At 55.2% G+C, this 22,670-nt stretch overlaps 1 protein-coding gene across 3 annotated transcripts in view; it reads right to left on the bottom strand.

Moving 5' to 3' along the window:
* Positions 1–795: 795 nt before the first annotated feature.
* SYNPO (synaptopodin) overlaps positions 796–22,670 on the bottom strand; it is a 36,477-nt gene continuing 14,602 nt past the window's right edge. For 2 of the 3 annotated variants that reach the window (XM_059917513.1, XM_059917515.1), the window contains exons 2-3: positions 8,593–10,949; positions 796–3,570 (exon numbers count right to left, since the gene is read on the bottom strand). In XM_059917513.1, coding sequence (XP_059773496.1) covers positions 2,860–3,570; positions 8,593–10,949 — 3,068 coding nt within the window. In that variant the 3' untranslated portion in view covers positions 796–2,859. Of the gene's footprint in view, positions 3,571–8,592; positions 10,950–16,584; positions 16,749–22,670 lie in introns of those variants that run through there. The other variant, XM_059917514.1, reaches the window with a different exon arrangement.

Below are 22,670 nucleotides of genomic sequence, written 5' to 3'. Positions count from 1 at the left end.
CAGAGGTGCACTAAGCACTACCAGGGAAGGGTGGGACCAGCAGGGATGCGCCGGGTCCAGGGCAGGGAGCTCCTGTACCTGTGTGCTGGACAGACTGTCCAAGGGCATATCTCTTAAGAAGAAGCCTGGACTCTGCTGTGGACCACCTGAACTCAGCTTCCTGCCCGTCAGAGTCCTTTGCCCCGCCTCTGCTGGGCCTGAGCTTTTAGAGAGGAAGGTGAGGGATCTTGGTCTCACCTGGGAGTGGGGCCCCAATCCCCTTCTCTGGGCAAAGGACGCCCCCATCAGGAGAGGAGCACTCCTGATGGTCTGGATCCTGAGTTCTCTAGGGTTGCCTGGACTCTGACGTTACCTCTCATAGGGGCTCCTCCTCCTGTCTGAAGCCCCGACCTGCCATCAGGAAGCAGCCCCAGAGCACTGGGCCCTGATGCAGCTTGGCCCTGGCCACTCCAGTGACAGTGTTCTGTGGTCAGGGCCTGGGCAATACCACCTTGAGACATCATCTCACCAACTCACTCATTACACAGATAGGGAAGCTGAGGCCTGGAGAAGGAGTGGGTTTACCCAGGGTCACCCAGCTAGTAGATGATAGGACCAGAACTTCAACCCAGGGACTTCTTCTATGGCCCAGAGTGTTTTCGTTGTTCCCCATCTCTGCTCATGATTGCTACTTCCCAAGCTCCCATCCCATGTGTATCAAACATTCTCATCCACCCAGCATCCCATGGACTGTTCCATGGTTGGGGAAAAGGGAAGGGCTTTAGACATAGCTGAAAATGACACAGGAGACAGAAAGATGCAGGAAGCATTTATTGAGGGCCAGAGCTGAATTCTACAGGAGGCAAAAGGCAGGACACAGGAAATTTCTAGTGGGTTAGAGGAGAGGACTGGGGGAGAAGGCAGTTACAGGGAGAGAACAGCCAGACAGAACTGCAGCTTCCCAAGGCTGCCTCCTGCTGGCTCTTTGGGGGAAATGCAGGTAGAAGTGGATTTTCTCTGCCACTGCATCAACCAGTGGCCTGATAGTGTCTTTTCTCTGAAAGAAGCCCTTAGCCCCAGCCTCCCACACTACAAGGGTCCCTGAAGCAGGTGGGGACTTCAGTAATGTGATCACTCATCACTGACAAGTTGGAGCACCCTCTCATCTTCCTACCAACAGGGCCTATGTTCCCAATCTTTAGGCCCTGGGAATCCTTTGGGATCAGTCCTTTATTCCAAAGCACCCCACCCTCACCCTGACTCCCATCCTAACCCCAGCTTGCCCTAGCCTCACTTAGGGGTTCCAGGTCTAAATCACCCTGAGGGATGGGTAAGTCTCCTCTTAACCCCAAAATCACCCTCTGTCCCTCACCTTTAGCAACATCCTGGTATCCTTTCACTTACATACATACCTTTGATCCTCAGCCAATTCCAGCCCCCCCCACCCCCCCACCCCCTAACTTAGTTTCCTGAAACTGATATTCTGAACCTCTAGAGGGCACCACCAGCCAACTCTGGAAACTATAGGACTGAGGTACATTCCTCCCTATGTTCCTCCTGGGGATTGGAATCAGAGTCACTACAAGCCTAAGGGACAGGCTAGAGCCTGCAGCCAGGCTCCCCAAGGTCACTGGGCACCAGACACTGGCTAGGCCGGAGTGTGATGGGAAAGAGATGAGGCAGAACAGGGCCCCCTCGTCTGGGCACAGTATGGATGCTGGGGCCTGAAACTGAAGAGTGGAGTACTTCCTAAGGAACCAGAAACACAGGCAGACTCTGGTCTAACCCCTCACTCACCCACCCAAGCTCATCTCCCCAGCCAATCCTCCAGCACTACTCTCCCTCCCTCCCTAATACTGCGGAATGCATTTCAGGACTGGAAGAGCCCCCAGAGGTCATCTGAGCCAATCCATTCCCTACTAGAATCTCCTCTATGCATCCTGGCCACTGCTTGCATACCACCCATAACAAAGAACTCTTTGCCTCCCTCTTTCCAAATGGGCAACCTCAAACTCAGGGCTACCAGGTAAAGCCAGAGGATAGCAGATAGCTCCGTATCAACTCTTCTCTGCCCGGCTCAGCTTTGAGCGCAGAGCCTGCCGTGAAAGGGCCCGGAAGGGATAGATGGGTTGGAGACACCTATAGCCTAATTCCTGGAGACCCTGGGAAGCCTGAATTGGGATGGAGAAAAGCCTGAGAGGGATCTGAGAGGAGGAATCTTCCCTCCTCTTCTCTCCAGAGAGAGAGACTCTCCAGAGAAGCCAGCAGGGCACCTTTAGCTGGCCTGGGAGACCCTCTCTAAAGGTCACCATGGTAAAAACAGAGCTTGTCTGGGAAGGGATGGAAAACAGCTGCTCCTGCCTGGGACTTGGTGCCAGGGAGGCGGAGGGTCAAGCCAGGGCCTGGACAAGGAACTCAGGCGTAGGATCCTCTGAACACACCCCTCATTTACCAGACTCCAGAGATCAGAGCCGGGAAGGGGGGGAAAGAGTATGGAACCCTGCAATGCAGCAAGTCTAGGGGTCCATACATACAACACCCTGCCTCTTCCAAGGCACTAGTGTGTGTGTACTGATAGAAGGGGTAATTTCGAAGTTTGGAGATTGCCTTGGCCAAAGCTCTATTAAACAGATGGGAAAGCTGAGGAGCAGAGGAAGGGTCTTTCCCACAATGACTGAATGACAGAGAAAGGGCTAGAACCCAAGCTTGGATCACCACCCCACCCCCAAGCCCAGAGCTCTCCTCCCCTGACCCCTTATCTCTGGGGCTATCGAAGAGGTCAGACCCTTGGGGACATGGTGCTGGGATCTCCCAAGCCCAACGACACTTCTTCTGGCTCGGCTCTCCCGGGGCAGGGATGGGGTGTGGGCGGGGAAGCCTTTAGGTGGTGCAGGAGGCCTCCGTGGGTAGGCTGCCACGCTTGAGCCTCAGGCTGCCGTTCCACCCGCGGGGACAGATGTTGTAGCCGAGGATGCCGGGCGACTTAGCCCCAGAGTCCTCGGAGTCGAGGGACACATCGGAGTCCGTGGGCGAGCGGCGGTAGGGGAAGGGCCTGGGCGGCGCGGGCAGCGGGCTCCGGGGACTGGCGCAGGGCGAGGGCCCGGCGGGCAGTGGGCTCCGGGGGATGGGAGCGAACGTTGCCCCGGGGTCCGCGGCCTGGCCGGGTCGGACCGGCAGGGGCGAGCGCATGCGCGGCGGCGGCGGCGGCGGTGGCGGCGGTGGCGGCGGTGGCGGCGGTGGCAGCGCTCTTGGCGGGGAGAAGGGCCGAAGGCTCTCAGCTCCCGCCGGCCGCGGGGAGGCGCTCTTGCGCCGGGCCGCGTTGATGATGTTTCGCGCCAGGAGCGCCTGCAGCTGGCGGCTGGGGGTCCGCGCCTCGGTCTCAGGTCGCAGAGGGGATACGGAGCGCTCGCTCCAAGAGGGGGACATGGGCGGCGGCGGCGGCGGCGGCGGCGGCAGCGGCGGGGGGCTGCTCAAGCTGCTCCCGCGGCCCGGCTCCCACGGCCCCGGGCTCACCCAGCCGTCCAGGCTGCTGGGGGGCCGGGACGCGCCCGGCGTCCAGGGCGGGGAGGTGGGCAGGTTCTCTCGGCGGTCCTGGGGAGAGAACAGAGAGGGTGGGGGCAGGCGTTAGTGCTGGGCTCCTCTATACCGGGGTTTCAGAAGGGACCGAGTCGGCTGTGTCCATTGTACAGAGTCGGGAACCCAGCGACCAAAGTCAGGTAGTGCCTGCAGAAAAACGCAGGTGCCCCAACTTTCATCTTTCAGGTGCTTGAACGAGCCCACGCTGCCTGCCCCTGCGCTTAACAGGGAGGCAGATGACTGGCGGTTTAAGAACGCTCGCTTTGGAGACAGACCTCTTTGTTTACTGAATGAACTTGGGCAAGTTGCTTCAGCAACAGAAGCAACTCGAAGCCCCTGGGCTGCAGTTTCCTCCTCTGTGAAATGGGAGTATAATATCAGCATGTACCCTATAGGATTGTTGTGAGGAGTAAATGAGATAACTTATGTAAAAGACTTATCACAGTATGAGAAGTTTCCCTAGAAGAGAGTAGGTGTGCAATAGATGTTAGTTACCTTAAAGACATACTAGAAGGATACACATGAAACTAACCAGAGTGCTTCTCTGTGAGGATATGGGGTGAACAGGGCAGGGAACACAGCCACAGGAGTATAAGGCTTTTAATGTATTATATACTTTTTATATAAGTTTAAGGTTTTGAACCATATGGTTATAATATCTATTCAAAAAATTACAAGCAAAAATATTGATCATTATTACTAAAGTTGGACTTAGGGAAAGGCCCTCTCTGTCTCAATCCCCCTGCCATGTTGCCATGGTCACCTCCTAATTGTTCCTTGGACACCTTGAACAGGGAGGAGGTTCCCACCGACAGATGGAAACATAAAAGGAAGTTGGGTCGTTCCTCACTAGGCAGCACACTCCCCTCACTGGACTTCTTGCCAGCATGGGGTGGGGAGTGTGGGTTCCGTGAGGCCAAGTTGGTGAACCTCTTTGAAGTTCTAAAGCACTGCTCTGCTATACACTGTCATACCTGCTTCCTACCTCCTTAGGAACTTTCCAGTCTACAAAGTTGGGTCTCATCCTTACTCTCTCATCATATCCTCACAACAGCCTGGAGAAGTAGCTGGTATTATCACACCCATTTTACAGTGATGAAAATGAAGTTCAGACGTGTAAATAACTATCTGGTGTGTTCTGCCCCACCAGGAAGTGTGTGTGACTATCTGTTGCTTAAAGGTGGGAGGCAGGCTTAAGCAGTTTGAACTGATTTGAAAGTACAGGGCTTGGGGATCCATGCCCAGCATGTATCTGCTAAACCATCCAGCTGTTCAGCCAATCAGATTCCAGCAACAAGCCAGTCCACTCAGTCTTCAATCCAATCCAAATTCACCAGCAGTCATCCCTCAGAGTCCAGAACTAGCCAGTCCATTCAGTGCCTCCTACCCAATCAAAATCTAGAACCTCTCGTAAGATCCATTCTCTCATCCAATCAGTAACTAGCCACAGCCAAGCCAGTCAGCTTCTCATCCAATCAGAATCTAATTTCTCCCAATCAAAAGGAAGCAATAAAGTACATGTATTCTCCAAACAATGCAGCAGCTACCAGATGAGCCCAGACTCAGAAATGGAGCCCTTTAACCTACAGAGGAACATACAGCAGTCTGAACAGATTTTTCATGGGATTGGGAATGTTAGGAACCTCCCGGGGACATCCAAGGCCCCAATCATCAAGTAGGAAAGTTATAGCTCAGCATGGGCTCCGCCTCTTTTACTCCCAGGGTCAGAGTTCTGTCTATGTGAGCCAGAGACACTGGGAGCTGCTGTCTGTGAGCCATCTCAGGAATCTTTCAGTGAGCCTGGCTGGGGGGAGCAGGGCCAAGGGTTCATGATCCAAGTCCATCAACAAGCACTGAGGCAGAGGAACCAGGGCTTTCAGCCAGGAGCAAAGCAGGCTGGGGCAAGAGGAGCTATGATAACTGTCTGAAATCTCCAAGGATGGTCTGCCTTTAGTGGCCACAAGGGGAAGGCTAGGGCCAGCAAGTGGAAGGAGTAATAGGATTTACTTCTCAGAATGCCTGGGTTGGAATACTGGGGGCAGTGGTGAGCAGCTCCTCATCCTTTGGAGGTGGGCCAGGGCCTGACCTCATCGAGACTGCCATGTCTGGGTACTGACTGTGTGTGTGTGTGTGTGTTGGGGGGCGGGGGAGCAGTGAATAATATAAAAAGGCTGCAGGGAATCAGAATTATTCACTTTCTGAAAAAGTTCTCAATGTACCATATACACCAGAACTCCTTGGAAATGCACATGGGTGAAAATTCAGAAAGGGGCACCAACTTAACCCAGCAGCAGACCCAAAGCAGGACACATGTGTGGGGTGAAGGCATGAGTAGAGCAGAGTCAGACAGGAACTATCAGATATCAAAGAGAGCTAGCTCCCAGACAGCTTCTGTAATCCTCTGGTTGCATGGAAGGGGAGACTGAGGCCCACGGGTTGTCTAAGGTCACACAAGGAGTTAGATGCAGATCTGGGCCTAGCACCCATGTTTCTGGCTCTTGATGGCAGTTTGCTCCTCTCCACGAGGGCAGAAACTCATTTTACGCACGAGCCCGGCAGTGATGACTGTGGAAAGTGGCCAGATTTAGATAATGGGGGCGACGGGGGGCAGCTGCTGAGGGAACCAGAAAGTATATATGCTCTGGCTAAAGGCACTTAAATACTACTTTTAAAGAATTCGAACAAACCTGGACCATAAGGGGCATGGGTTTTCCCCCATGCTCTACAGACTTTTTGGCCAAACTCTTAAGGAAGGAGAAAACAGAACATGATTTCCACAGGATTCTGGTTCCCTCAGTGCTGACCCAGGGAAGAGAGAGGGCAGCCCTCACTTTCAAGCCAGCACACATCTGTACCCATGGCAGATCCAGACACTCAGCAGATGCAGGCAGCACGTGGACACACACCACAGGCTCACACGCCGTAACTAAGCAGTCCCACCCCACTTCCCAGGCCAGAATTGGGGAGGAGGGAGAGGGCCCTGACCACCAGCCAGTGAGCGTGGAAGAAAGAAAGAAGCAAGACAGATTTGAGGCAGAGTGTATTGAGAACAGGAGAGAAAACAAAGTTGAGGGAAGAGCTCAGCCAGCCTGATCACAGGAGCTGCAGGATGGAGGGTGGGCTCTTCCATTGCTGGCCCTCAGGGGTGGAAGGGAGCAGGGGTCCGGAACATGGGCTTCACTCTGTCTTGGGAGGGGTGTGACGTGAAGGAGCCGAGCTCCCTCGCGACTCTCCCATGCATGCCCCCACGTTCTGGGCAGAATGAACTCACTGGGAAGGCACCCCCTGTTGCCATGGAGATGAGCCGAGAGCTCACGAAAACTGCAGGCTCAGCCCAGCATGGGCACTGCCTCCACCACCCCTCGCCCCTCTGGGGAGCCCAGAAATAGGGCTGGGAAAGAGAAAGTGGGTGGTGCTCACCCCCGGTCTTGGGAAGCTTCCATCTGAATTCTGTCTCTTGCGTCTATATTCTCTAACCCCCACAAAGTGTGGTTTTGGGGGGCTGCAGCACATCAAAGATGTCAGAGGTGGTGAGGATCTCAGACTACCTGACTCAAAACCCTCACAGTATGATGGGGAAACTGAGACCCAAAGCTACACATGGAGTCCATCTTTGAGAATCCAGATCTCCTAAGTCCCAGCCTTTTTTTCAAAACCTTAAGGTCTCCTTTGTCCCTTCCTTGAGCTGCTGTGCTCCTGCCCCAGCCCTTGCCGTGTTCCCACTGTCTCCAGGCGATCCTGAGCCTGAGCAGTCCCAGCCTAAACTTCTGATCTCCTGGCCTCCTGCTGCAGCTCATTCCAGCCACACCCTCCCGAGGACACCCTTACATCTACTCCCCATCTGTCCTATGGCAACTGTCCCATTTCCTTCCCCTCTCTTCCCAGGGGACTGTCTTATCACTTACAGGGCCTTTCTTCCAAAGCACCAGCCTTTCCTCTCATTCCTCACAGATTGTCCAGCTAGGAGGGCCCTCATTGTATAAATGAGAAAACTGAGGCACAAAAAGGGAAAGTGACTTGGCCAAAGTCGCACAGCAAACGGGAAGCTGAGGTGCCTCTCTCCTTGCGGCCCCTTCCACTGCACGTAGATGGCTGCTTTCAGTCGTGCAGATCTTGGCTGAGGTTGAAGGCAAAACAGCTGATGGATACACTGCTAGGGGCCTCTCTCCTAGCTGCACACCAACCTCTGCACAGCCTCCTACAGGGCTCTCTGTCTCTCAGGGGTCCCCTGGGACCTCCCACATCCCAGAACAGTGAGGGCAAGCTAGGGAGAACCAGGACTGAGGTCTGGGATGAACTGCGTTAGCTGTCTCGAAAGCGGAGCTGGATGTTTGGAGAGGGCATGAAGGCAGCTGAGCAGAGGGCCAGGAAGAAGAGTGTCAGGCAGCAGTGGTGGGCTGAGTCCTCATCCAGCAGAACCCAGGAGAAGAGAAAATGTGGAGGCCGAGGCAAAGGTCTCTGAAGCAGCGGAGAGGAAACAGTGTCCAGAAGGCAGAGGTGGGTGGAAGAGACAGACCTGTGGAGGTGAGAATCCAGCAAGAGGCAGAAAGATGCCAGAGCTGGGGCCCCAGTGAGGACGGCCCCACCGGGGTGGCTGAGGAGGCAGACCCTTGGCTGGCTGGTCCCACAGGCAAGGGCAGGCTCTGTTTGCTGCAGAAGCCCCTCAGCAAGACGCTGGCATCACTACAGCTCACCAAGGCCAGGTGAAGCCCCCCAGCTTCATTAGGGCCTGCCAAGGGAGTTCTCTCTCCGTGACCCTCCTCCCCCCGCAGTGGCAGACTTCAGATCCCTCAGACATGGAGTCGAACCACTCTGTGGTAGGGAAGGGGCGGCTGCAGCTCAGAGAGGGGAGGTGACTTGCCCGACGTCACAAAGCTAGCTGGTGGCAGCGTCAGCCCTTGAGACCTGAGTCCCCATACTCCTGACTCAGCCCTGTGCCACTTCCTGCTCTCCATCCAGCCCTCGGAGAGCGGGCTCTGACAGGCAGCGGGATCCCTGTGGGGTCCATTACTTGAAGCAGAAGGAAGGCTTCCACACCTGAGCCTCGATCCCGGCATTCCGGGTGGAGAAGGAGGGCCTGGGGGCTTGCTTGGCTCGGGGAGACCACGCCCTGGAGGGAGACACAGGCGAGACATCACTGCTGTAGGTAGGGCTCACGGCAGTGGGCCGGAGGCCATCCTGGCCAGGGGAGGTGTAGAGGCCTGGGGAGGAGCGGGAGGGCCGAGGCAGGGCAGGCGACGGTGGGAGGGCCGCCTTGGGCAGGCTGGGCGCCAGGTCCAGGGAGCTCGGCTTGGCAGGCGGGGCGGCCGTGGGCGAGGACTTGGCAGGTTCCTTGATGGGTGAGAGGACAAAGAGCGAGGGCCGCAGCTGGCAGGGTGGCCGCCTGGAGGGCTCTGGGCGCAGGACCCCGTTCTCAGGCAGGTAGCCATGATAGAGGGAGGCAGGTGGGGTCCGAGCCGGGCTTCGGGACGCCACTCGGAAGCCGCCAGGCGCGTTGGTGGGGTACTTCCAGCACGAAGGCAGGGACATAGTGGGTGAAGGGCAGCGGGCCCGTTCCGCGTGGCCCGAAGACTCGATGACGTACTTCTCCATGCGGGACTGGCGGCGGGCGTAGAGCTCAGCCCCCTTCCCAGAGGCCTCGGAGAGGTTCTGGTTGGGTTTGGGCTTGGGCTTGGCCTGGATGCGCGGTGACTTGAGGCATGAGGCCCACTCGGGGACAATCTCCTCGGCACCTGCGGGGCTGGCCCTGTCCCGGGGGGCGGGCTCCTGCTGGAAGTTAGAGGCCTCGGCCCCCAGCGCGAAGGGCTCCTCCTCCACGCCCATCTCCCCCTGGTCCCTCTGCCTCCGCTTCTCGTCTGCTGTCTGTACCAGATCCAGCAGGTCTGGATTCGGGGTCACCTTGGGCTTCTCCACGAAGGTGAACATGGATTTCCGGCTGCCCCTGCGGGCTATCGACTCCTCCAAAATGCCCGTCTTGCTGGCAGGAACTGCCTGGCCCTTTAGATGAGAAGGCTTGGGGTCGGAGCTGGGGTACAGGGCAGAGTAAGAGGGGGGAGACCTAACCCGGGAAGCCAGGGGGGCCGTGGACAAGGTCTCGGCATAGGTTGGGGGTGGGGTGAAGTTCCCCAAGGGGCGTCTCTCCAAGGCGGGGCTTCGCTGTGCCACGGGCCTCCTCTCCAGCATGGGGCTATGGGACATGACGTGCCTCTGTGGCCGAGGGCTCCTGTCTGCCACGCTGGGGGGCCGGGGAGCGGTACCCTTCTCTCCAAGATGTCGTCTCTCTACCATGGGGCTTCGTTCCATCTGGCTGGTGCCGCCTGGCGCCTGAATCCCAAAGGGCCTGGCCGTCCTGTTGACCACAGATGGGGGCTTGGCCAGCGTGAGGTGGACCTCGCTGTACAGTTTGATGGGCGTGGTGGCAGCTGCCCGCCCGGACATCTCTTGTTCCGTGGACACCACTGGGGCACCAAGCTGGACATCAATGAGCAGGGAGCTGGACATGAAATCTGGGGCTGGGGGCCTGGAGCTGGAGATGGGAGTAACTTCTCTGGAGAAGGTGCTGGTGGTGGTAGGTGGAGCTGATACCTTATCAATTAGTAGGGTGCTGGATCTCACCTCCGCAGCTGGCTCCTGGGGTTGCCCACCAGCACACGGGGTGCTGGGTTTGAAATCTGGCACTGCACCCTTCGGCGGGAGCTGTGCCTCTGAAGAATTCTGTTGGACGCTGGACAGTGGCAGGCTCTGCGGGGTGACAGTTGCGGGTGGGTTCTGATCGACATCCGTGGCTGGCGGGTTGTGGTTGCTGTTGGAAGGTGGATTGATGACCGTGGCGCCGGGCGAGGGAAGGTTTTGGCTGGCATCTGTGGCTGGGCTGTGGACCTCCGCCAGAGGTGGAGTTGGGGGGCTCTGCTGGGCTTCTCGGTTCTGGGACAGGTGGAGCCCATTGGCCGTCAGCAGGGCCGCGTTCTCCTTTAAATAAACCACCAGTGGTACCTCCTCTTCCTCACTGGCCACTTTCTCCAGGTGCCGCAGCAAGCTGGCTTCCTCTGAGGAGCCCTCCATGCTGTGACCAGGGACCCCTGTGTCAGCGCTCTGGCAGGCGGGGTTTCTCAGAGGGCCTGGTTCAGGGAGTGAGGTGGGACTCAGGCTGAGCCCTGGGACATGGCCTGTGGGGCTGGCGGGGGGCACCCTGAGGGACTCCTGGCTGGGCTTCTGTCCCCTCTGGCCGCGGCTCTCCAAGGTGAACTCGTTCACCCTCTGCCGGCGCCTGTTGAAGAGCTGGACACCGCGGGAGTTGGAGCTGGGAGGGGTGGTCAGCTGGGCTGCGATCTGCTGGCTCCTCGCCTTGGCCTCTTTTAGATCCTTCTCGGTGAGGCTAGTGCTCCGGCCCAGCGCTGCAGGAGGGACAGAGGCCGAGTCAGCAAACGGGATTGCAGAGCCACAGGGGTACACAGACAGACAGACAGATGGTCACCCATGCCCCCACTACAGACGGCTTTTTCCTCCGGAATTTGATCTTTACTCACCGTGTCCTAGAATCTCCTCATAAAGATCCCTGACCCAACCATCATGGCCCAACTCAAATACCCATGTAAAACCTTCCCTGATTACCCTTTTAGTGTTAACTGCCCCCTTGTTTGGATTCCGCCTGAAGGTTGTTGATGTGGCACTTTACCAAACTCAGCAAGAACACCTCGCCCTAGCAGTCAAGGCCCCACTACATCTCGGACTCATCTTGTGCCACCTTTCTCTCTCACTGGCGTCTTCCTGGCTGGCTTTCTGTTCCTTGAAAATGCCAAGTTTGTTCCTGCCCCAGGGCCTTTGCACTTGCTGTTCTCTCTGCTTGGAATGATCTTTTCCCAGGTGGCATTCCATGTTGGTTCCTTATCGCTCAGGACTCACGTGAATGTCACCTCTCTGGAGGGGCCTTCCTCTATAATCAGCATACCCCCCCCCACCCATCTCTTTGTTTTGTTTTCTTCATAGCATTCAACACAATTCAGTATTATCTTCCTTACACGTTTCCTTGTCTATTATCTATCTCCCTCACCTAGAACGCAAGCTCTAAGGGGGAAATGAACTTGCTTGACTTGTTCATCCCTCTAACCCTAGCCCCTGGAACAGTGCCTGGCAAAAAGTGGGCACTCGGTAAGCATTACTGAGTGCATGAATGAACCTGCAGGATATTCACATGCCTAAGTGCATATCTTAGGGCCCTTTACACTTTCAAACTCATAGTGTAGTCATTTCTTAACACTGACACTTCCTCTTTTTAGAATAGGTAATACATTTACGTGGACTAAAATTTTTTTAAAAATTTAAAAACATAAAAAAGTATACAGTAAAAAATGTCTCTCTACCTCTGAGTGCTCCACACCACAAATCAGGTAACAACTGTTAATAGTTTCTTCCAAGTCCTTGCAGAATTTCTTACCATTTTCATTTAAACAATCATTGAAAAATTCTCATACTTTAATATTATAAAAGTAATAAATTGGGCTAATTTCAGTGACTCTACTAGAACATTGCATTACCTCATTTTATCCTGACAAGAACACTAGGATACAAGCATTACTTGCCCCTATTTTACAGAAGTGGAAAATGAGGTCTAGAGACTTGTAAGTAACTCACCCAAGATCACACAGCAAAGGGTGGCAAGGCTGGAGTCAGAACCAGTTCTCGCTGGGTCCACAGTGCATGCTCAAGCTGCCTGCTTGTCCCAAAGGTCCCTTTGGGACATATAGGGGACAGAGTCGGTGGGAGTCGGGGTTCAGTCTGGGGCTGCAGGCTAGGACCGGAGTCTGGGGCCTGAGGTCAGGGATCAGGCTGGGGGTCAGGCCCTATTAATATGTAAGTTCACTACAGGCAACCATTTCTTTTTATATCACCAGTGCCCGGCTGGCACAGAGTCAGTGTTTAATTTGTGCTTATTGAATAAGGAATGAAGAAATGGATGCATGAACAAATGAACCTATGGACAGATGGATGGGACAGCCTGTGGCCGGGCTAGCAGCTCAGTCGGTGGCTGGGAAAATTCCTCCCTTTGTCACCCCACCCCCACCGAGGGAAGCTAATTAGTTCTTGAGGAATCTGACCCTGCCCTTCCTCCTATCTTGCCCTCATTAGCACTGGCCATGACATGCTGAGTGGGTCTCCAGGGACAGTTTTTCTAGGCATCTTGCCAGCGAGGCTCAGAATTCATGGACTCTCAGAGCTGGGAGGGCCCTTATAGAGGAGCTATTTCACTACCACCCCCATTTTATAGATGAAGAAACCAAGGTTCGGAGAGTGGTGCAGGGTAGAGCTCACACTAGGGTCAGTGGGGAGGCCCTGTGACACAGGACAGAGTGGCTGCCGACAGCTGCTTCACTGGGACCAGGCCCAGCAGCCACAGGCTCTCTGGCTCCAACCTCCTTCTTCCCTCCTCCCATCACGACCTGGCTCCCCACCACACACACCTGTGCCCACAGGTCCAGAACGGTGACAGCACACAGCCTGCCCCATGCGCCCCTGACGCCTGCTTCCTCCTGGTGGGGCTCCTCTCCTGCCTGGATCACCCCATGATGACGGCTTTGGGGGTTGGGCCAGGCTGCTCCCCTGGGGGGAACTTAGGTAGGGGACAAGCCAGCAACACAGGAGGGGTTGCTCAGCTCACGCGATGTCCATCTCCTCAGGTCTGCTTAGAAACCAAGCCTCCCGGCCCAAATCCAGGCTCTGCTATTTGCTAGCTGTGTGACCTTGGCAACTTACTGCACCTCTCGGAGCCAGTTTCCTTAGCTGAGAAGAAGGTAATAAAAGCACTGACATTAGGGTTTGGAGGCTACAGTGAGATCGTGGATGCCAGGGGGGTTACTGTCATTCAGCCCAAGTAGAGAGGACTGAGGGCTCATGCTACCCTGGGATGGAGTTGATGGTGACCCCATGTGACACCCTGGAAGGGGTCAGAGCTTCTTCTAGCAAAGGAGATTCACCCTACAGATCATGGTCCTGAGAGGGGTGACTGTCTTAAGGTCACACGGCAGGGGATTCTAGAGTTATTGGGAGGCAGGGATCATTGCCCCAAATCACAGAACCTCAGAATCTTAGAGATGGCTGTCACCGGGTCCAATTCCCCACACAATTCCTGCGTCCCTAAAACCATGTCCCTGAGTGTACAAGCCTCTGTTTATACCCTCAACTGACAGGGAGCTCACTACCCTGAAGATATGCCTTCTGCTAATTAACATTCTTTCTTTAGCTATAAAGTCGCCCTTATATTCACTCCCACCTCTTGACATGACTCTGCCCCTCACTGCCACACAGATAAAGAGCTTTCTCTTTCCAACCTGAGAGACCTGCAGAGACTCAGTCACAAATCACATCCCCACGGGGCATGGTCAGGATAAACATCCCTAGTCCCACCAGTGGCTCTTATGACACAACTGCAGCCATCGTAGCTCACATTGATTGGGCTCTTACTGTGTACCCGGCTAGCGGATTCCCACAGTGCCAGGCTCCTAGAAAGGGCTTCAGTGTTTGTGTAATTCAGACCTCCCAAATCCCTGCACTTTTCTCTTTTTTCTCTTCACCTCTGCTTCAGTCCTATCCCAAGGCTGGTTCTAAGGGCCATGGGGCTAGAAAATGCTCCAGTGTCAGAGAGTGAAGGGCCCTCAGGGATAAGCTGGCCTGGGAGGGAAGGGGTTGCAGAGGAGGCCATGGGCCAAGACCTGGTCTGCTGACCCCCAGCCAGGCTGTGAACCTTCCCCACGCTGTTGTTCTGGGACAAGAGGAATCCAGCAGAAAAGGCCAGCGGGTGAGAGAGCCCTTCCTCCGAGGGAGCTCCCGTGCCCCCCATCCCAGCCTGCAATGACTCCACGGAAAAGGAATTTGGCAGGAGGCTTGGACCAGACCCAGCCAGCAATCCAGACGACTTTTGCCACCCTGCACAAACAAAGCTGGGAGAAGGGGGGCTGGGCCAAGTACGGGCATCCCAGAGTCCCCCACTGCAGGGCACCGGGGGTGGCAGCTCCATTCAAAATTCCCCAGACTAGGGAACTGCCACCTCTAGTGATGCCCCAGCCAGGTGGGTCCAAGATCGTGGTCCCTGGTGTCAGAGAGGCAAGAGGTGGCCAAGGCCCACAGGGGACAGACCCCTTGCTGAGCCCCCAATCTGCTTGGCTGCAGCCTGCACCTGTACAAGTCCTAACAACCCCTCTTCCCTCAGCCTCTTCAGGGTTGGCCCTTGAAAGCCCCACCCTGGACAGTGGATGAGGAGCTCTGAAGACCAGCCTTCTGGAGATGGAGGGGTGAGGGCAGACTCAAGGAAGAGCTGCCCAGGGTCAGGAGACCTGGGTCCAACAGGGTTGAATCCCTAAGTGGGGAAGGGGGACAAGAAGCCCTGAGTACAGCCATTAGAATGAAGATCGCAGTGGGTGCTATAATTAGTGAGCCCTCACTACTGCCCAGTGTAAAGTGCTGTGCCATGCACTTTAGACCCATCATCTTGTTCGATCCTCCCAATGACCCCAAGAGATAAGTACTAGCATTCTTCCCAGTTTGCAGATGAAACCAGAGCTCAGAAAGACCTGCCCAGGGTCATATGACTTTTAAGTAGCAGAGCTGGGATTCAAAACTCAAAATCTGGTTGCTGAATCTCATTTCTTAACCACCCTGCCTTCTGGACCCTGACTCTGGTGGGAGGGGCACCAACAGAGACTCTGGTGCTCCTGGATGCTGGTCTGCAGACCCCTCTGTTTCCACATCTCGTGACCAGTGCCCGCAGCAGTGCCCTCTCCTCTTCATATTCAGCTGCCCAGAGCAACTCATGCTTTGTCGCCCTTCTTTCTCTCAGGAGAAGAGCTGATAAACTCATTGTGACTAAGGTAGAAATGACTTCTAGGACATAAAAAACTAGTGGAGTAGGGCCTCCCTGGTGGAGCAGTGGTTGAGAATCTGCCTGCTGATGCAGGGGACACGGGTTCGAGCCCTGGTCTGGGAAGATCCCACATGCCGCGGAGCAACTAGGCCCGTGAGCCACAACTACTAAGCCTGCGCGTCTGGAGCCTGTGCTCTGCAACAAGACAGGCCGCGATAGTGAGAGGCCCGCGCACCGCGATGAAGAGTGGCCCCCGCTCGCCACAACTAGAGAAAGCCCTCGCACAGAAAAGAAGACCCAACACAGCCAAAAAAAAACCTAGTGGAGTAGAAAGAGCACGGTGTGGGGAGTCAGGAGACTTGAGTTCAAGTTGTGCTCAGGCAGGGATAAGCCCTTTCTCCCACCCCATTACTTCTGTAGGCAGCTGCCTCTTCTGCCAGCCATCAGGCCTTTTGGACAGAGGATCCAGAGGAGGGAGGCAGGGCAGGGGAACGGAGGCCAGAGCAGAAGGTCAGGACAGGGAGAGAATTCAAGGAAATTCTTCTTCACACGGCTGCCGTCAATGGGAGTGCCCAGGGCCCGGGTAGGGTGGGGTGGGACAGGGAGCCAGAGGTAGGAAGAGAGACTGGCTGGAGACGGCCCATTGTGGCTGCCTGGGAGTCTTGGCAACGGGACAGGTAAACAGGCTGGGTTAACTGCCCCCCTGGTGGGGTCAGGAAGGAACCAATGGCTGGCTGCTGCACAACCTCGGCCTCAGCCGGGGGCAGGAAGATGAACTGGACCTGAGTAATGGCCTGACTACCTTGCCAGCCCCTGCCCCGCATCCTCCCTGCTGAAAGGAGGAAATGACACAGCCTCCTTTCCCTGGGGAGTTCTCCATCCATGCCAAAGTCCTGGTGAGTGCAAACTGCCTGAGTCCCAGCAGACTTGCCAGGCTTCCTTGCAGAGAATAATTCATACTAAGGTGGGAAGGACTGCCAGACACGGGAGATGCATAGGAATGGAAGGGAAGAGCCCCAGACCTAGCTCCAGCCTGGCCACCAACCGGCCGGCAGAAGTCATGGCATGCCTCTCCCTTAATGCCCAGGGGGAACTGAGACCAGAGAAGGTTGCTGTATGCCCTAAGTCACGCACCCCAAACCACAAAGGCACCTCTGGGTGCTCGCTTTACTCACTCCGGCTGGGTCCTCCCTGCGGCCCAGCTTCCCTCTGGATGCCGAGCCGGCCTTGCTTCTCAAAGCCTCCGCGAAAGGCAGCCAATCGACTAGCTGACAAAGAGGAAAATCCCACGTTGACGGCAACGCGGAGGAGCTGGATATGACTTCTCTCCTCCACAGATGACTCAGCCTAGCTCTTTATCAGGAAAACCGATTTCGCAACAGCCTTTTAAATGGTCTCTCCGCCCCCAGTCTCTCCCCCGCCAATCTACCCACCCCACGCTGCCAGATCCATCTTCCTCCCGCCTGGCTCCACTCGTGTCGGGCCGCTCTCCTCCTCTCCGGGACATGGGGGATCAAGCAGCAAGTCCTCATCCTGGCATTCAGGGTCCCTGACGTCAGGGTCTGCCCGAGAGCTCGCTCACCTGCTCCCTGCGCACTCAGCAACGGTCAGAGGGAGTCCAGTGGCTCGTGGTGCCACACCTGCCCTGCGAGTTCCAGCCTCCGCTGTGGGTTTGCGCAGACCCTTCCACCCGGAACCCGTCTCTGTCTCCTATCCTTTCTACATGCTCAATCCCCAGATCATCAGTGTTTTATCTGCACCGCTTAATAACCTCATCACTTGGCATATTATTTGTTTTAGTCAGAGTTTTCGTCCAGGGCGTGCTTACCACATGCCCCATGCCAGGCCCTGGCTCCATTAACAGCAGCGGGGAGGTCAGCAGTCCCCTTATCTCCATGTTAGGGGAGAAACGGGCTCAGAGAGGTGAAGTGACTTAGGTGGTACAGCTAGCCAGAGGCAGAGTTGGGATTCGAACCCAGGGTGGCCCAGCACCCAGCCCAGCACCCATCACATGGGCCATGCTGCCTCCTCCCAACATCTTGCTTTGCAGCAGTCAGGGTCTGGGTCTTATTTTCCCCCAGAGAGTGCAAGAGCCGGGGGACAGGGGCCTCAACTGCTTCCGCCTTGTCCCCTACACCTTCCCCGGGGGCTTGCAGAAAGGATGAAGTCAATGAGGATGACAACAGCCAACACGTGAGGCGCTCCAGATGCTGCCAAGCTAAGGGTTTAGCATATATCTTCTCATTGAATCCTCACAGCAACTCATACAGGAGGCCCCCTTACCTCTGTTTTATTGATGAGGAAAACAAGACCCAGAGAATTAGCCAACTCACCCCAGGTCTTACAGCCAGCAAGGGACAGGCAGAGCAGAGCTGGAGCCGGGAGTCTGACTGATCCCAAGCCTGGGCCCCTCCTTCTGAAGAGCTCTGCCCACAAAGCACACTCACTTTCCCCACCTACTGTCCCAGGCTCAGCCCAAATGCCACTTCCTCCAGGAAGCTTTCATCAATCCATCCAGACTCCTCGATCAGTGCTCCTCCCCTATTCGACCTGGCCCAGGGGCCTCGGAGCAGGAGCAGGGCTTGGAGGAAACAACAGGTTGAGAAAGCTCAGGAACCAAGGCCCAAGGGAAAGGAGGCTGGGACTGGCCCAACTCCTGGTATCTCCCTGACAGGGGTTCGGGATCATGCAGGGCAGGATGGGTGGGCTAAGTCGAGGGCTCCCAGGTCAGGTCGGCATGGGTGTTGGCTAGCAGATATCCCTGTAGGCCACAGGCACTGCTCACTGCTGGCTGACGAGGGCCCTGCTATGCGGTCCTCCTCTCCCAAAGGCCAGGAGCCACCACCTTCTTCCTGCCTGCTCTACTAGCCTAAACACTAATCTACAGTTAGATTTTCAGGGACTTGGAAACGGTGACCCAGAGAGAGGCAGGCTCAGTTCCAGGTGCACAACAAACTGGAAAGGGCTGGTTCACAGGGAGCCAAGCTCAGACCCAGGCTCCCACCTCCCCCAGTCCAGCCCTGGTAAGCCAGGCCTCCCCCCGACCCCCAAGCCCTCTCCTGCTGCATCAGCCTCCATCATCCCAGCCCTGGGAGCCTTGAGAGTACAGAAAGGACTACCACACCCTACCCTTCCAGAGAAAACACTTAATCCAGGAGGCGAAAAGGTGGTGAGCCAGGGCGGGAGAGAGAGAATTTCCCCTAAACTATGCCTCTGCCAGGAGCAGGGCTGAGCCTAGTCTATCTCTGCGTCCCCAGCACCCAGCCCAAGTCTCTCGACAAAGATACAGCCCTTGCTCTTGTCCCTGTGGCAGCCTGGGGCCGGAGCTGGTCCCATTCTCTCTAAATTCCCCAGACTCAGCAGAGGCCGTCACCCAGGAGGGGTTCACTAAGTGTTGACTAAACAAATGACTGAAGGATGAGCACTCCCACAGTCCAAATCTACCTTCACATTTTACTCCACCATTCACCCCAGGAGACGAATTCTCGATTTGTCTAGATCCCAGAGTCATGGAGATTCTAGGTCAGAGATCTAGAGGGTGGTTCCTCGAGGAAGGGGAGAGAGGAAGGAAGGAGGTAGCAACAAGCCTTTGGGTGAAGAGGGAGATGAAACCTCAAATGGCAGTGTTAGATCCAAGAGGCAGAATATTCCATTGAGTTCCAGGAGAATATAGAGCTTAAGAGAGAGATGAATGAAGATGAAGAAATCTGGGAAGTCTTCCTGGAGGAGGCAGCATATGCCCTAGGTCTTGAAAGATGGAGATGTGGAAGCATTTCAAGCAATGGGACAGTGCAGTGGAGGCTGGAAGGCTCAAGGTGATCCCCACCCCATCCTCTACCCTCCTCCACTCACACTTCCAGTCAAGACAGCTGGAGAGGAAGGCACCTCTGACAGAGGAACACGTCCACCATTGGGCTTGCCCAGAGGCTAAGGGTGACTGGGGTGGTCCAGGTAGTTTTCCAAGGGAGCTATGTACATGGGAAGGCACGTGCCTAGAGCTCAGAAGCACCGTGGTATCGGCCCTGGGTCTCCGGGTGGGTTACATAACCGCCCCACCGCCGGGGCCACAGATTCAGCCGGGACCCTCCTCCGCCTCCACCTCCCCAGCCATCTGTCTCTGCTGCTTCCCTCTCATAGAAGAGGCCGCTGCACTGCCCAAAGCAAGGCCAGCGCCCTGTGGTAAATTCCCCACATTCCTTCCTCACAGAAAAATAAATAACGGGGAGAAAAAATGCTGGAGGAATGATAATGACGGCCCCAGCACGCTGCAGTCCCAGCTCGCCTCCCCACCCTGTAGAGGAGAGACAGTCCTGGGCTGGGGCGGGGATGGGGACGCTGCTACTTCTCCCCGAGGCGTCCTCACTGCCAGGCCCTGGAATAGACGAGCCTCCCGCAGCCCCTCACCACTCCCCCAGGCCTGCCAACCCTCTTTTGTTCTCAGGGTCACTCATATCTGCTGAAGAAGGTGCTGGGAAAGGTGCTGGGAATCTTTCAGTTGTGGCAGGTGACCACAGAGGGCAAACTTGCCAGAGGCTGGGCGCCCTTCACTTTTACTACTCAGGTTGCTGTTTACTGAGCACTTCTTATGTTCCAGGCATTATTATCATTATTTCATTATGTTTTGTTTTATCTTTGCAAGCTGTGAACTGGAAGTACTGTCATACCCATTTTACAGATGAGGAAACTGAGGCTCAGAAAGGTTTTATGATTTGCGAAGGTAGTTTGGCCAGTCAGTGGTCTACCCTCTCCACTCCTGCCTCTTACTCCCATATCTATTCAGCCTGCTTGCCCTCCCCCAGACAGCCCTCCTTTACCAAATCCAACCAGAGGTGCAGCCTGTTCCCTTCCCACGTCCTGCTCAACAAAGCATCCTGTGAGGGCTACCTTTAGTAAGTCACCTCACCTCTGAGTCTCAACTTCCTCATCAGTAAACCAGGGATGATTATAGCTGCTTTGCAGAGTCACTGCTGAGCAAATGAGATGCACAAATTATTTCTATAGCATAAAACGTTGTGCATACCTGAGGGGGATTTAACTTCAGCTTTTTGCACAAACCTACCTTTGTATAACTGTACCAGGCTAGGGCGCTGTCTGTCTCCCTCCCTTCTCCAGCCCTCTCTGGGGCTGGTCTCCCTCTTCTGCTCACAGTCAGGCACAGCCCAACCTTCCCCTCCCCCTTCCAGCATCCTCTCAACAAGGGAACCCCAGTGTCAACCTCTAGCTAACTGTGCTGTAGCAGGAGATAACCAGGTTTGAATCCCAGGTCTGCCTCTTACTGGATGTGAGTGCCCAGACCCCCTTGGATGGCCCCAGACCCAAGACTCCTGGGAGGAACGGTATGGCCCAGGCTCCCACCACTCAGTACGTAGACCTGCAGCCAGGAGGGCGCTGTGGTCCTGAGTGGGCAGGAGGCTACCGATCCTGCCATCCCCTCATGCCATTCGCCGGTTACCAGGCATGTGTGGCTCCCCTCCAGCTGGAGGAGTCTCCAGCCAGAGGAGAGGCTGAACCATCCAGCCTCACCCTCCCCTTGTCCCTCAAACTGCAAAAGGAAAGCAGGCTGGAGGTCAGGAAATTTGGTTCCAGTCTGCTCTGTCACAATATGGGTGAGATGCTGGACTAGTTCCTGACCCTCTTTGGGTTTCAGTTTGTCCATGTGTTTCAGAGAAGGGATTGGCCTGCACCAGTGATTCCTAGAGCGTGGTACCCCCACACCTCTAGTGGGAGCAAAAGGATTTAAGTGGTACCCTGATACTTAATAACATCTTACTAGTTATGTAAATTTCACGTGTGTATTAGAAAAGGAGGATAATAAATCCATCAAAGGTATATTACTGCTTAGGGAGAGGTAAAAGTAGATATTTCAGCAACAAAAGTCAGACAATTTAAAGAAAACAAGTATAGGTGGTGTATGAACTCATTCATTCAACTGCTATTTATTGCACACCAACTAAGGGCCAGGCACTGTTCATAGCCATGAAGAGAAACAGATAAAGCCCTGCTTGCATTCTAGCACGGGAGCCAAATAATAAATAAGACTATTTCTATAATCTTGTTATATTATATATCTATAATCTTATTCTATTACTTCTATAATAAATTCTATAGAATTTACCATCTGACTTACAATTAAGTCAGATGGTAAATTCTATAGAGAAAAATAAAGCCAGGGTGGGAGATATACAGACTGCACAGGGTGGGGAGTGGTGTGCAAAGGTGAATAAGGTTATCAAAGGAGGCATCACTGAGAAATCACATCTGAGTGAAGAAGTGAAGAAGGTGAGGGAGTGAGGCTTGTGCATTTCTAGGGGAAGAAAGACCAGGCAGAGGGAACAGCTAGTGCTAAGGTCCCTAGGCAGGCTCGCACCTGGCAGGTTGAGGATGGTGCACGTAATGTGGAGGTGGGACATGAATAAGGAAACCAGGTTCTCTAGTGGCCTTTCTAGTGGCCTGCAGGGTCTCAGGGACCCCCCCTGCATTGCAACCATTTGTGCTTGTGCGTACACACACACACACACCCTGTAACACACACATTCTGGACAGCTCCCTAATGCTGGTGAGAGCCTAGCCAGCAATAGTATACCTTCCTCTGCACACACACCCACACACAAAGGTGCTGTTTGCGTGTGCACCCACAGAGGGGGCAGAACCTACACACCAGTGTGTGTGCACAGAGCACCCGTCGGTATGCATGTGAAGACACACAGGTATTCAGGTGGCAGACTGGCACAGGTGCACGTGCAGCAGGTACACACCTTATGGGCGGACATATGTGTCTCCCTCCTGCCAGCCTGCCTTGTCTCTGAGTTACCAGACCACCCTTGCCTGGAGGGCAAGTGCCCTGATGGCGTGGTTTCAAATTCACTTCTCCATATCTCTGCACCTCAGTCATGGTTTCCCATTTCCAGGGCTACATTAAAATCGGCCACCTGATGCTCAAATGTCCCAAGGGATCATGTTGCTGTGGAGAATGTCCCCTTTTCTACCCCTACTGCAGTTAAATAGAAAAGCCATGTAAAACGCCTAGCACAGCACTGTCAACAGGATCAGCCGCTACTGGCATCATCGCTCATCACAGTCATCCGCATCCCTGGCTTCATGCCTTTAGGCTGCTCAGGGGGCAGCTGAGGAGTAGAAGGAAAAGGCCAGACTGGGAGCTTCAGGCCTGGGTTTTAGTCGCAACCTCGTCTCCAACACATTGCGAGGCCTCAGGCAAGTCCTGTCCCCTCTCTGGCCCAGATCGGAAACCTGTGGGTGCTGC

This window comes from Balaenoptera ricei, chromosome 3, assembly GCF_028023285.1.
Source record: "Balaenoptera ricei isolate mBalRic1 chromosome 3, mBalRic1.hap2, whole genome shotgun sequence".
NCBI lineage: Eukaryota > Metazoa > Chordata > Mammalia > Artiodactyla > Balaenopteridae > Balaenoptera > Balaenoptera ricei.
Note: the sequence above shows the minus strand (reverse complement) of the source record. Positions and strands in the feature narration are given on the sequence as shown.